At 43.2% G+C, this 11,955-nt stretch overlaps 1 protein-coding gene across 2 annotated transcripts in view; it reads right to left on the reverse strand.

Moving 5' to 3' along the window:
- Positions 1-140: 140 nt before the first annotated feature.
- Glipr1 (GLI pathogenesis related 1) overlaps positions 141-11,955 on the reverse strand; it is a 33,764-nt gene continuing 21,949 nt past the window's right edge. For both annotated transcript variants that reach the window (XM_050135575.1, XM_050135574.1), the window contains 5 exons: positions 10,189-10,428; positions 5,254-5,366; positions 3,440-3,525; positions 632-658; positions 141-546 (listed from right to left, as the gene is read on the reverse strand). In XM_050135575.1, the coding sequence (XP_049991532.1) occupies positions 392-546; positions 632-658; positions 3,440-3,525; positions 5,254-5,366; positions 10,189-10,428 (621 nt within the window). In that variant the 3' untranslated portion in view covers positions 141-391. The remainder of the gene's footprint in view (positions 547-631; positions 659-3,439; positions 3,526-5,253; positions 5,367-10,188; positions 10,429-11,955) is intronic.

Consider the following 11,955-nt stretch of genomic DNA (forward strand, 5'->3'; position numbering starts at 1 on the left):
CTGGCAACTATTTTGGCTTCTCTCTGTAATTTTATTACAGGATAAAACAACCCACAAACAGAAAAGCCAAGACTCTTGTAAATCAAATCTCTCACTTTTAACTCTGAGCCAGAAAAATGTCTATGGGTGTCTAATCTGCATGTGCCCACAGAGGCCAGGCCCTCCACAAGAGCAGCAGGTGTTTTTACCAAAGATGTATTCTGCAAATCTGAACCCCAGGGAATCTGTTTCTTGCTGAAAGCCTACCTGTGGCAACCTAGACAGTCCTTATTCGTAAGAGTTTACCTCTTTGTACATTTAGGAAACTAAGCGGTCCTTCTAAGTCTTTATTAAAACATTTTTCTCAAATGTTTTACAATAGCCACTTATAAGATGCCTGCCAACGATGGCATTAGTCCAAAAGAACTAAATTAGGGTATTTGTGCTTTACCAAAATGGTAATTATAACCGACAGTAAGAGAAGGACTGCCTTAACAATGAGGAAGAGAGATGTGTATCTGTTCCGTAGATATATGGGCCTTCCTGGGTAGTCGCCAGAGTAGTAACCTGTGAAACAGAATGTGCTTTAGTTTCTCCTGTGCTGACCCAGTCCACAGTGCCCAGAAAAACAGTTTAAAGTTTGCATACTTACGTGAGACACCGTCTCTTCGTGGGTTAACTGCAAGAGCAGAATTAAAAGGTTAGGTTTTGATTTACATCTTTATAACCATGAACTTGATATGGCTTTAATTACAGTGATGGTGGTTTGAAAGAGGGTGGCATGCGTAGAAGGTGTGGCTTTGTTGGAGGAAGTGCGTCTCTGTGGGGGTGATATGGGAAGTCCTTCTGTTATGTGTTGCTTTTATTGGTTAATAAGGAAGCCGCTTTGGCCTGTGATAGGGCAAAGTAGGCTAGGAGGGAAAACTGAACACTTGGGGAAAGCAGGTGGAGTCAGTGAGATGCCATGTAGCTGCTGCAAAAGGAGACAGACACCCGAGAGCCTCGTGAGTTAATTTAAGATGTAAGAACTAGCTAGAAATACGCTGGAGTCATTGGCCAAGCAGTGTTGCAAATAATACAATTTCTGTGCGGTTATTTTGGGTCTCGGCCAACAGTGGGAGTGGGCTTTGAGGTCTCCTATGCTAAAGCTGCTCCCAGTGTCAGAGACCATTTCCTGTTGCCTTCTGGTCAAGATGGAGCTAGCACCATGTCTGCTTATATGCCACCATGCTCCGCACCGTGATCATAATGGACTGAAACTCCGAAACCGTAAGTGAGCCACCCCAATTAAATGTTTCTTTTTTTTTTTTTTTCTTGGTTTTTCGAGACAGGAGGGTTTCTCTGTGGCTTTGGAGCCTGTCCTGGAACTAGCTCTGTAGACCAGGCTGGTCTCGAACTCACAGAGATCCGCCTGCCTCTGCCTCCCGAGTGCTGGGATTAAAGGCTTGCGCCACCATCGCCCGGCTTAATTAAATTTTCTTATAGAGTTGTCCTTTCACAACAATAGAAACCCTAAGACTGATTGTCAAAGATGAACCAAGTTTTTGCTATTAATTCAACTTATTCAGTTCATATAAAAAGACTGAAAAAATGTGAATTTTTGAATTCTACCACAGTTAATGGGAAAAATATTTACCATGCCACAGCCACCAGATGAATCTTATTTTGGGCTGTGGTTGAAACTCAAGGTTAAAGCATGTTTTGTTTTAAATAATGCAATTAAAGTTATTTCCTAAGCCCGTCCCCAAGAAGAATGATAAATCCTGTTTATGATCCAATGCAGTGGACTTAGAGAAAGAGACAGGACTGTGGCTTTTGCTGAGCTCCAGATTTTTATACTCAGCACTGGGAAAGAAAAGTGCCCTAATTAATTGCTTTGGCATTCTAGAAGCTTTCCTCTACATGGACTGCTATTAAATGCCTAGATGGAACCATCTGGAATTTGTTAGGGCACTCACCATCACCTCTCTCCAGCCATCGTACCTGAGCCACCACAACCCTAACATCTCCTGACAGCTGTACCCAGGAACTTGCTGAGTGCTTGTTCTAGTTCTTCCCTGTGCATCTGCAGAGTTGTAGTCTACTTTCAACTACAGAAACAAATGGACATCCGTGCCCTGGCTAAGACCACCTGATGCGTGACAGGCATGTCAAGGCATTCACACAGTAGTCTTGCATAATGAATGATAAACAGTGGATTTTAGTACTTCATCTAATACTATAATATGTCCGTTAGGTTAAATAAGAGCTCTTATCTATCAATTTTTACCCCCTAAAACCTCACTGTAAAAGGTGGGGTGGTTTTTCTTTTTTCCAGTTGGAAACACTCTTATTCAGTATTGGTACAGAAAAAGTGGAGTGCTTCCAAACAGGCCAACATTTCCATTTAAAAAAGTATAGAAATTGAACTTTGTAAATAGAAAGATGAGTGACAGCCTAGAGGTTAAATCATCTAAAGTAAATGGTAACATGCAAGTTTGTCTCTCTTGAGCCCAGGGATTTTTGTGGCTGGACTACAGCCTTCATCTGTTTTACCAACCATAGACACCGTCTCCAGTTAGAGCTCTAGAAGCTCTGACATCAATAGCATTTCCGTAGGGTGGCAGATACGGAGCTAGAGGGCGTGTAGTCATTCAGTGAGCTATCAGGTGGTAGTGTTGTCGTTTTACTCTGGAGGAGATGGGTACAGAGTGACGGTCAGGGTCGCAGAGATCGAACTGTACATTAGACTGGCTCTGAGAAGAACTTAGCTGCACATAGTAGGTGCGTGTTACTAAGTTTCCTGGTGAGGCTGCTGCTATGTATGAGTAAGATAATAATACATTAGGAGAAAAATGGGTTAGGTGCGTATTTCATACCTGAAAATTTTAGTGTTTAAATGGGGGAAAAGGGGGGCAATTTACCAAAATTTAGGTGTGGAAGGGACTTTGGGAATTGCAGTGAGAATGCTGCTTATCTTATTGTTTTGAGTTTGGGTTTTTTTACTTTTATGTTATTTATTCTTGGTTTTGTTTTTCATATTTGCTAAGTTTATTATTCACTGTTTATATTGTCTGCCCTTTTAGAGCCCCTTTTGAGAAAAATATTTTTTATGACTAAAAAAGCAACTTCCAACTGTAAAACACACACATTTCCTGAGAGGATTCATAAGTGAAGCTTGGGCTACCAGCCCCCTCCCTCCTGAGCACCCCTTATCCTGGCCTTACACCCATGAGGCAGTTTGTCACAGATAGCACACAAAAGAACTGAAAGAACCGCGGGGTTGGCATAACCATGGTAGCTTCAGGTTCCTTTCATACCATGGGACAATGGACATCTTAAAGGACACTCCCTTAAGCTTACGTGTGGTCCTAGAACAGTAAGCTGTTGGCTTGTTACAGGTCTCTAGAAAACAGCTCCCAGGATAAAACACCACCTATACCTTAATTCTATTGTGAGATTTTATTGTTATCTTACTTACTGCAGAGATTGTTGAGACACCTGTCATCCTTTGGGCAATCACTGCAAGTGGTTCCTTGCTTGTATGGCCACGTTGGGTAATTTCCTCTGTGAAGCAGAAGACAGTTAGTGGAGGGCTCTCGACACAATTGTGCTTTACTCTGAATGCCTAACCAGGTCCAGAATCAGATGGCTAATAAAATGCCTAGAGACGGAAGCAAGCGGGAGGGTGTATAATTTATACCATCTCACTTAACTATGATCACTCTGAGAATGAATTAGTTTTGTTTCTGTTTAGCAGGTAAGGAAACGAGGTCTGGGAGATTAATAACTCCCCCCAAAATCTCAGATTATATATATAAGTCAGGAAGAAATCTAGAAATGTCTTATGTTGGAATTTTTTTTCTACTTAACCCAAAGTGTCTATGATTACTTCCATCCAACACTGCCTATCCTAGAAAAACAATTCCACGTTCTCTATAGTGACCTGGTACACTGAAAATAGTTTATACTAGATACATTATTGGGCTGGGGTAATGAACACCAAAAGAAAATGATGGGGAAACAAGTCGCTTGCATATAAACAATGATGTGACTAGTAACTGATAATTACTGTGATAAAAGAGCTAAGGTACGGGGAGAGCTCTGGAAAATGCCTGCCATGCAACCACAAAGACCCCGTGTTCATTCTTCAACTTTTTCTGAAACACCAAGACTGGCAGTGCTTGTTTGAAGCGCTGGCTTTAGGGAGTTAGGCAGGTGGGTCTCAAACTCACTGAGTGACCAGCGAGCCTCAGGTCCCAGTGTAATATCATTGAGAGATGGCTCAGTGGTTATGAGCCCCTGCTCCTTCCGAGGACCTGGGTTCAGTTCCTAGCACCCACGTGTGGCTTCACACCACACTCCATGACTCCTGACCTTGGTTCCAGAGGATCCGACACCCTCTTCTGATCTCTGAAGGCACCAGGTACACACATGGTACACATAGAAATGTGTAAGTAAACCAAACACATGAACAAATCTAGATTAAAAACCATAAATACAAACACATACATGTGTGCCTGCACATGTACATCTCCTAACCCCCACATCAACATACATGGGTACCTGCACACACATACATCTCTGTACCCCCTCACCAACACACATGGGCACCTGCACACATGCATCTATACCCCCACACCAATATACTTGGGCACCTGCACACACGTGCATCTGTACCCCCACACCAACTTACATGGGCACCTGCACACATGTGTACTGTACCCCCCACACCAATATACATGTATACTTGCACACATGTGCATCTGTTCCCCCCTCCAACACCACTGTTTTTGTAATTATTAGAACCAAGCAGCAAAATGTCTATTTCTGGTCTGACCGCAGGCTTCTGAGTATGTATGACTCACAAGCACAGTAAAGTAGAATTGCTTTTCTAATTGCCAGAGGGGACAAACTGTTTCCACCTGAAAAACTCAACTGGCAAAAGAAGTAATATGAATTGAGCAATTCCACCTTGTCTATTTTTAAGTGTGGGAAGTATTCTATTATTTTAATAAAATAAGTTAATATAAATCCTCCATTCTTGTATTATCAATATATCAATTTATGTCCCTGGCAAGCATTTTGATCTTGCTACTCTTAAAGATGAAGGCCTTCTGTAGTGTTAATAAAGCTCACACACATACACATACATACCGGCAAAATGTATTAGAATATTAATGGAGTATGTCTCCGGGTAGAGAATTTAGAGGCCTTGTGATTTTTCTTTATACATTTTCTATATTGAACATGCATACCTGTAATATATTTTTAGAATTTAATTCAGACACTTACGCTGGTCCATAGTTGCATATAAAATGTGCTCCATTGGAAAGCTTTTCAAAGTTACCAACTCTAGGGCAAAATTGCACCGCACAGCCAACCTTGTAACTATCTGCCCAAACAACCTGAAAGTACAGGAGAGTGTCTTAGCATAGAAATGAACAATTGATTATCGTCAGGGGCTTCGTAATTATGGGAAGAAACTCTAAGGGTACGACATTCTTTACTAGGGAAATTTTGGGTGCTCAAAATTCCAATGAATACTCTGAGCCAGAAACTCTCAACTGCGGTCACAACCTCTTTGGGGGTCACATTTCAGATCTCCTACATATCATATATTTATGTTATGATTCATAGCAGTAGCAAAATTACAGTTATGAAGTAACAAAACAGTTTTATGTTTGGGGGTCACCACAACACAAGGAACTGTATTAAAGGGTCACAGCATTAAGAAGGATGAGAACCACTGCTCTAAGCCATGCTTCCTATAGGAAGCTACAGCAATAAAATAAGACAGGGTAACCTGACGGATTGAAGAAAGCAGCTGATTCAAAGAGGTGTTGAGGGGAGCCCTCCGAAATGCCTTTGAAGTGAGACACAAGTGATGAGGATGTGGACTGAGAAGAAACATAGAAGACATGACAATGGACAACATCCATTCTCAGAGATTAAGGTTACTGGGGTGCAAGTCCCTAGACATGTTAAGAGTTGCAGAAGCACGTACTGGCTTTGTGGGAGCCTAGGCAGTTTGGATGCTCACCTTACTAGACCTGGAAGGAGGTGGGTGGTCCTTGGACTTCCCACAGGGCAGGGAACCCTGATCACTCTTTGGGCTGATGAAGGAGGGGGACTTGGTCGGGGGAGGGAAATGGGAGGCGGTGGCGGGGAAGAGACAGAAATCTTTAATTAAAAAAAAAAAAAAAAAGCAAAGTGGAGCCTCGAGAGGACCAAACCAAAGGAATTCTGTTAAGTAACAAAATACTCTTTCTGGTATCTTAGCAAAGTCCACTTGGTGCTTAGGAAGTGAACTGAGGAGAGCAAGGGGAGGAGGAGGCAATGCTGGAGGCTGTTTCCAGTGTGAAGAATGAACACACGCTAGGCCCTGGTGCTGCATGCCTTTAATACCAGCATAGGACAGGCTCCATCACTACAGAGAAACCCTGTCTCAAACAGAAAAGAATGAAAAGAGGAAGGAAGGAAGGAAGGAAGGAAGGAAGGAAGGAAGGAAGGAAGGAAGGAAGGAAGGAAGGAAGGAAGGAGGATGGGGGAAAGAAAAAGAAAAGAAAAAGGAAAGAAAAAAGGAAGAAAGGACATAAGGCAACTCTTAGGTAATGAAATTCCTAGAAACTGATGGAGGTCACGCCTGACAGGTGTAACTGAAAACATTTTGTTTTAAATATGGGAAGCATTTGAGTTTGGGACCCAAGTGATGTTTATTGAGACAGAAAACTAGGGAATAGTCAAGGTAGGTAGGAACGTGGGCACACTGTTCTATTCAGAACATGTTTGGGGCTGCCCTGTAAAGGCTGGCAGAGCTGCTGGCCCTAAACATCTGCAGTTCAGAGGATGGGTTAACAACAGAGATAGAAAACTGGAGGGCACAAGGCTAAATCAGACCATATAGGCAAGGAAAAAAAAAAAAAAAAAACGGGGTAACTGCAAATCTGGGTTAAAGAAATACAGTCACTTAAACAGATGTAAAATGTGGTCCCTGATGTAGCGGAAATGGAGAACAGAGCTGGTTCCCAAGGAGACAGCTGTGCTGTCAAACTGGGTCTCGTACTCACAGGAGCTCCAGACTTGGTTTAATACGCTGCTGCATAGTTAGCACCTTCGGTGGTACTCCCTCCCTCTCCCTCTCGGTTTTTCAAGACAGGGTTTCTGTGTATAACAGTCCTGGCTGTCTTGAAACTCACTCTGTAGACCAGGCTGGCCTTGAACTCACAGAGAGATCCACCTGCCTTTGCCTCCCCCGAGTGCTGGGATTAAAGGCGTGCACCACCACCGCCTGGCTCTTCTTATTCCACCTCTTCATTTCCCACCTATTCCCATAAATCATGTGGCTCATCTTGACTAAGAATGATCAGTATCAAAGATTGCCAAAAACATTTGAAAACCTAACTAGCTCTTTAAGACAAACCAACCATTTATACAAAAATATACTTTAAAATTAACTTTTTGCCATAATTATCAAGTCATTTTGTGCCAAGGATTGTGTCAAATATGGGGGCACAGTGGTCACCTAGGACCTGCAGGAACTGGGCCTGCAGACAGAAGCCATCACGGGAACTGTTCTATAGAGCTCTGTTCACTATTACTGGTTCTAATACATGGGCTAGGACCACTCCTCTCAGAAGTGGAGCTGAGCTGGAGCTTCTTTGGGGGCCACAGACATGTCTTTAAACATGGAGCAGAGTCCTGTGTGAACACTTTCTTCCACAGTGTTTTACCCTAAAGATCCTTCATCTTTGGATGAGCTTTTCAGAAATGGGCAAATATTGCTTAGCATGCATGGTATGCTTTAGTTAGTATGTTAGCTGTTAGTCACTGACACAAAATTTCAGAGGGAAGGCATGTTCCAGGTCATATAATCTCAGGGTGTTTTAGGTCGTGATCTCAGGGGGTTCTAGGCCATGACCTCAGGGGTTCTAGGTCATGGTCCCAGGGGGTTCTAGGTCATGATCTCAGGGGTTCTAGGCCATGACCTCAGGGGGTTCTAGGTCATGATCTCAGGGGGCTTTAGGTCATGATCTCAGGATATATGCTTAGTTGTCATCCTTACCTTTAGGTCTGTGATGAGGTTTAGAGAAACTAGTTACACCTTGTGGTATCCAGTGAATCAAAGAGAGAAAAGAGGGTAAAGTCCCTATATCTTTTTCAAGTGAATACCCCTATCTTCCTTTGCCTGAACCCCACCTAAATAAAGCTTTCACTATTTCCCTACAGTGCTTCAGGCCTTCAGGAGACCTTGATGATCTCAACCCTTACAGTTTTCAAAGTCGGGTTAACTGGATATGGTACTTCACACCTGTAATCCCAGCACTTGGGAAGCTGAGAAAGGAAGCTCACTGTGAGTTCAAGGCCTACCTGGGCTTCACAGTGAATCTCAGGCCAGTCTGGGCCATAGAGTTGGTCCTGTTGTTATCTTTACCTAAGAGCCAAAGGAGCAAGCCAGGGTCACACAGCATCAAGGCAGAATCTGAACTCAGATCCAAATTGAATCTGGAACTTTCCCCCTAGTGAATCCATTAAACAAAAACGGGAAGTTGCTAGCCTGACTCCAGTAACAGGTAAAATGTTGAAGTAGAGTCAAGAAATACTGTACTGTTCACTCAGTTGAGAGATACTCAGTTGAACTCATGCCCCATACTCTGTACCAGCTATCACTGGGCCACAGATATAAACAAAATCATTTGCATAAAGGTGAGGGTAAGGAGAGGTTACAATCCCCACCTTAGGTAACTTTCCAGCAGGAAGCTGGAGTGACTGAATTGCCTTGAAACCCACAGCAAGGTCTCTTCGAAGGCTGAAGCAGGAATTGTAGCCAAGATATAGCAACATCCTCTTCCAACGTGATTTGTTAGAAAATTAGATCCTGATGGCTAATCTTTGCTAAGTGCTTACCAACAAGTACTGGCCCAGATTCCTCCACATCACCCTCTGAGAAATGAACTTATGGACCCATACTTTATTGGGTCGCAGTCTCAGAGATAAGAGTCAAGAGAAACAGGAGTGAGGCAGGGAAGGCAGGATACGGTTGGAAATGGTTTCTGGCTCCCAGGCTAGCTCCCTCTGATTTGGGGAGACATGTATGCATAACTAGCCCAAAGCAAGACATCTGACACAGGCTGTGTGCGCAAAGAAGACACAGAAACTATATAGCCAAGGGCCCACACTGCGAGATGTATGACTTGCCTCTTGAAAAGTGGAATTTGTCAAATGAAAAGAAAGGCTTTAGGATCAATTAACCAGGTATAGAAGGTGTACAATGTATATGAATAAGCCTTGTGCTTTAGTTGAATTTTAAGTAACTGAGCATGCAAAATACATGGCCCTCAGAAGATGGCTCACTTGGGGCTGGAGAAATGGCTCCAAGGTTAAGAGTGCTCTTCCAGAGTTCCTGAGTTCAATTCCCAACAACCATATGGTGGCTCACGGCCGTCTATAATGAGATCTGGTGCCCTCTGGCATGCAAGCACACATGGAAGAAATGTTGTATACATAATAAATAATTTAAAAGAAGAAGAAGATGGCTCACTTTATAACAGACTTGTAAGCCTTACTTGTATGCCCTTATCCCAGGGAGTTACAATAAGAGGAGTAAGGTCAGGTTCATATCATATAGACTAGAGGCAGCGGAAAACGTCCCTAAAAAGTCTCCCTTTACATCCATGGGGGAAAAGGAGGGCTTGTACTTGGGACATGAGAAAACTGACTTCCAAAATCATATCTCTCATATAGCTATAAGATCAAATTAGTGGTCCTAACCTCTTCAGTAGAGGATGTAACCCTCGACAACCATTTTATAAGTGAGCATGGGCTTTACACCTTTCTAAGCTGATAGACTCAATCTGTTCTTACCACAAGCATAGAAGGGAGGTTCTACCATCCATATGTCAACAAATTGAGTTGGAGAGTTTACGATGCTTCCCTAAAGCCACTTAGCTAGCGAGGAGAGTTCAGATTCACTTATCAGAGACATTGCAAAGCTTTAAGTAACATAACATGCAGGCTATCTCATACGGGTATCTCATACTGCCTGAGCTGATGGCTCTGGCATATGACCTTTTCCATGTCACTAATTCTCCAAGTATATTTACCTCTCATATTTATAATTTATAATATAATCATATTTATAATACTAGCTCACTATATATTTTCTCAACTCTGCGTTCAGTTTTCCACCTTTAAAAAGATGATTCTAAGAGGCTGTAGGGATGTACTTACCTGAGTGTAATGACCACAGACACCCGTGCATCTCCTAGTCCTGAAGTCATAGTACTTGACTTCATTGTACCAGGATGAGATGGCTGAAGATACTGAAAAGAGACTTAAAGATCCAGTCCAGATATTTTCTCCCACTGTGGTGAAGTTCGGGTGCAGCCGTGATTTCAGCCGTGGATTGTGTTCAAACCGACAAACTTTTGCCCACGATTTTGCAATGCGGGCTAGGTCTGAGTCCCAAGACTGAAAAATAATGACATACGAGTCAAAGAAATTTCTTCCTCAAAACTGTGACGATGCAAGGCCTTTTGCCTGCTCATCCAGATGTGCAGAGCCCACTGGCTACTACTTACTTTACCAACCGGTTGTGCTTCCTTTTGCAGTGGGAGTCAAAGCAGCAAATGAAGGGCGGCAAGAATTGAGGAGGAGCTACAGCCTAGAGTAACTAACTAGTCTCAGCCTGCTAACTAGGGCAAGAATACAAGGTCATCAGGTCAGAGAATCCGACTAGGAGTGGAGAAGCAGAAGGATCCATGTCTGCAGGTGACATGGACTGATAACCAGAAGCGCTCAGAGCTGGAAAAGTCCAGTGAGGAAGTGGGGCAAACAGATTCAGCAAGCTACCCTGTGGTAGCTTCTGTATGACGTAGTAGTGAACTTGCTAAGAAACAAAAAAAAAAAAAAGAAAGAAAGAAACCTCCAGAATAGTTCCATTCTGGTAGTCCTCTGACAATTAATTATGTAGGAATCAACCTTACCACAGGGGTGAAAGACCTCTACAATGAGAACCAAACACTGAAGACAGATATTGTAGAAGACACCAGAGCGATGGTTTTCCACCTGGGGGTCATGACCCTTTTGAAGGAGAAGGACCCTTTCACAGGGGTATCATATCAGATATTTACATTATGATTCATAACAGTAGCAAAACTACAGTTAGGAAGTAGCACTGAAAATAATTTTACGGTTGGGGGTCACCGCGGCAGGAGGAACTGTATCAAGGGTCGCGGAGTTAGGAAGGTCGAGAACCACTGCAACTAGAGAGTGGGGAAACTGTTCCTGCTCATGGATTTTTTTGTTGTTGATATTTTCAAATGGCAGCACCGATGAAAGATGTTTACAGATTCACTTCACTGCTAATGCTTCCTTCCTAAAGCTACAAAGAAGAAAGTCAGAAAGTTAACACAGAAACACAAGAGACTCCATATGCCAAAGGACTTCTGAGCAAAAGTATCACCGATAGAGGAATCGTCAACTCTGGACTTCAAAAATATAAAGCGTGGTCAGAAAACAGTCTACTGGAAGAGGACACTAGACAAATGGTATCTGGCTGGGGAAAATGGATAAGCACACACAGAAGCATGAACCTGGGTTCTTCCGGTGTGTAAAAAACCAAGTCAGAATGTGTTACAAAAAACCTTAAGACTTTTGTCAGAAAGGTCCCTGGCCAGCAAGGGGCCCTGATACTGTACCAGAAAGAAGATCCATCAGAGGGGTGAGTGTGTTCCTGACCCGCGGCAGAAGCCTGGGAAATGGAGCACAGACATTCCTCGACCCCCTAAACTTCCTGGTCATTCTGCAGGGGATACTCTCTCCTGCTACTGCCTCTCTCTTCCTATCCCATCCTAGCTTGCTCTCAGGCACCCCTCCCTTCTTCCTCCCTTCCTCAGGGCCATAAGATCCCCCAGCTCAGCCTGTTTGTGTGCTGGGACAGGGTGGTGAGTGCAACCAGGCAGGAGTTCCTTTGTTTCAATAGCCTGCCGGCAGCAA

This window comes from Alexandromys fortis, unplaced genomic scaffold, assembly GCF_014885135.2.
Source record: "Alexandromys fortis isolate MF-2015 unplaced genomic scaffold, M_Fortis_MF-2015_v1.1 scaffold_24, whole genome shotgun sequence".
Lineage (NCBI taxonomy): Eukaryota > Metazoa > Chordata > Mammalia > Rodentia > Cricetidae > Alexandromys > Alexandromys fortis.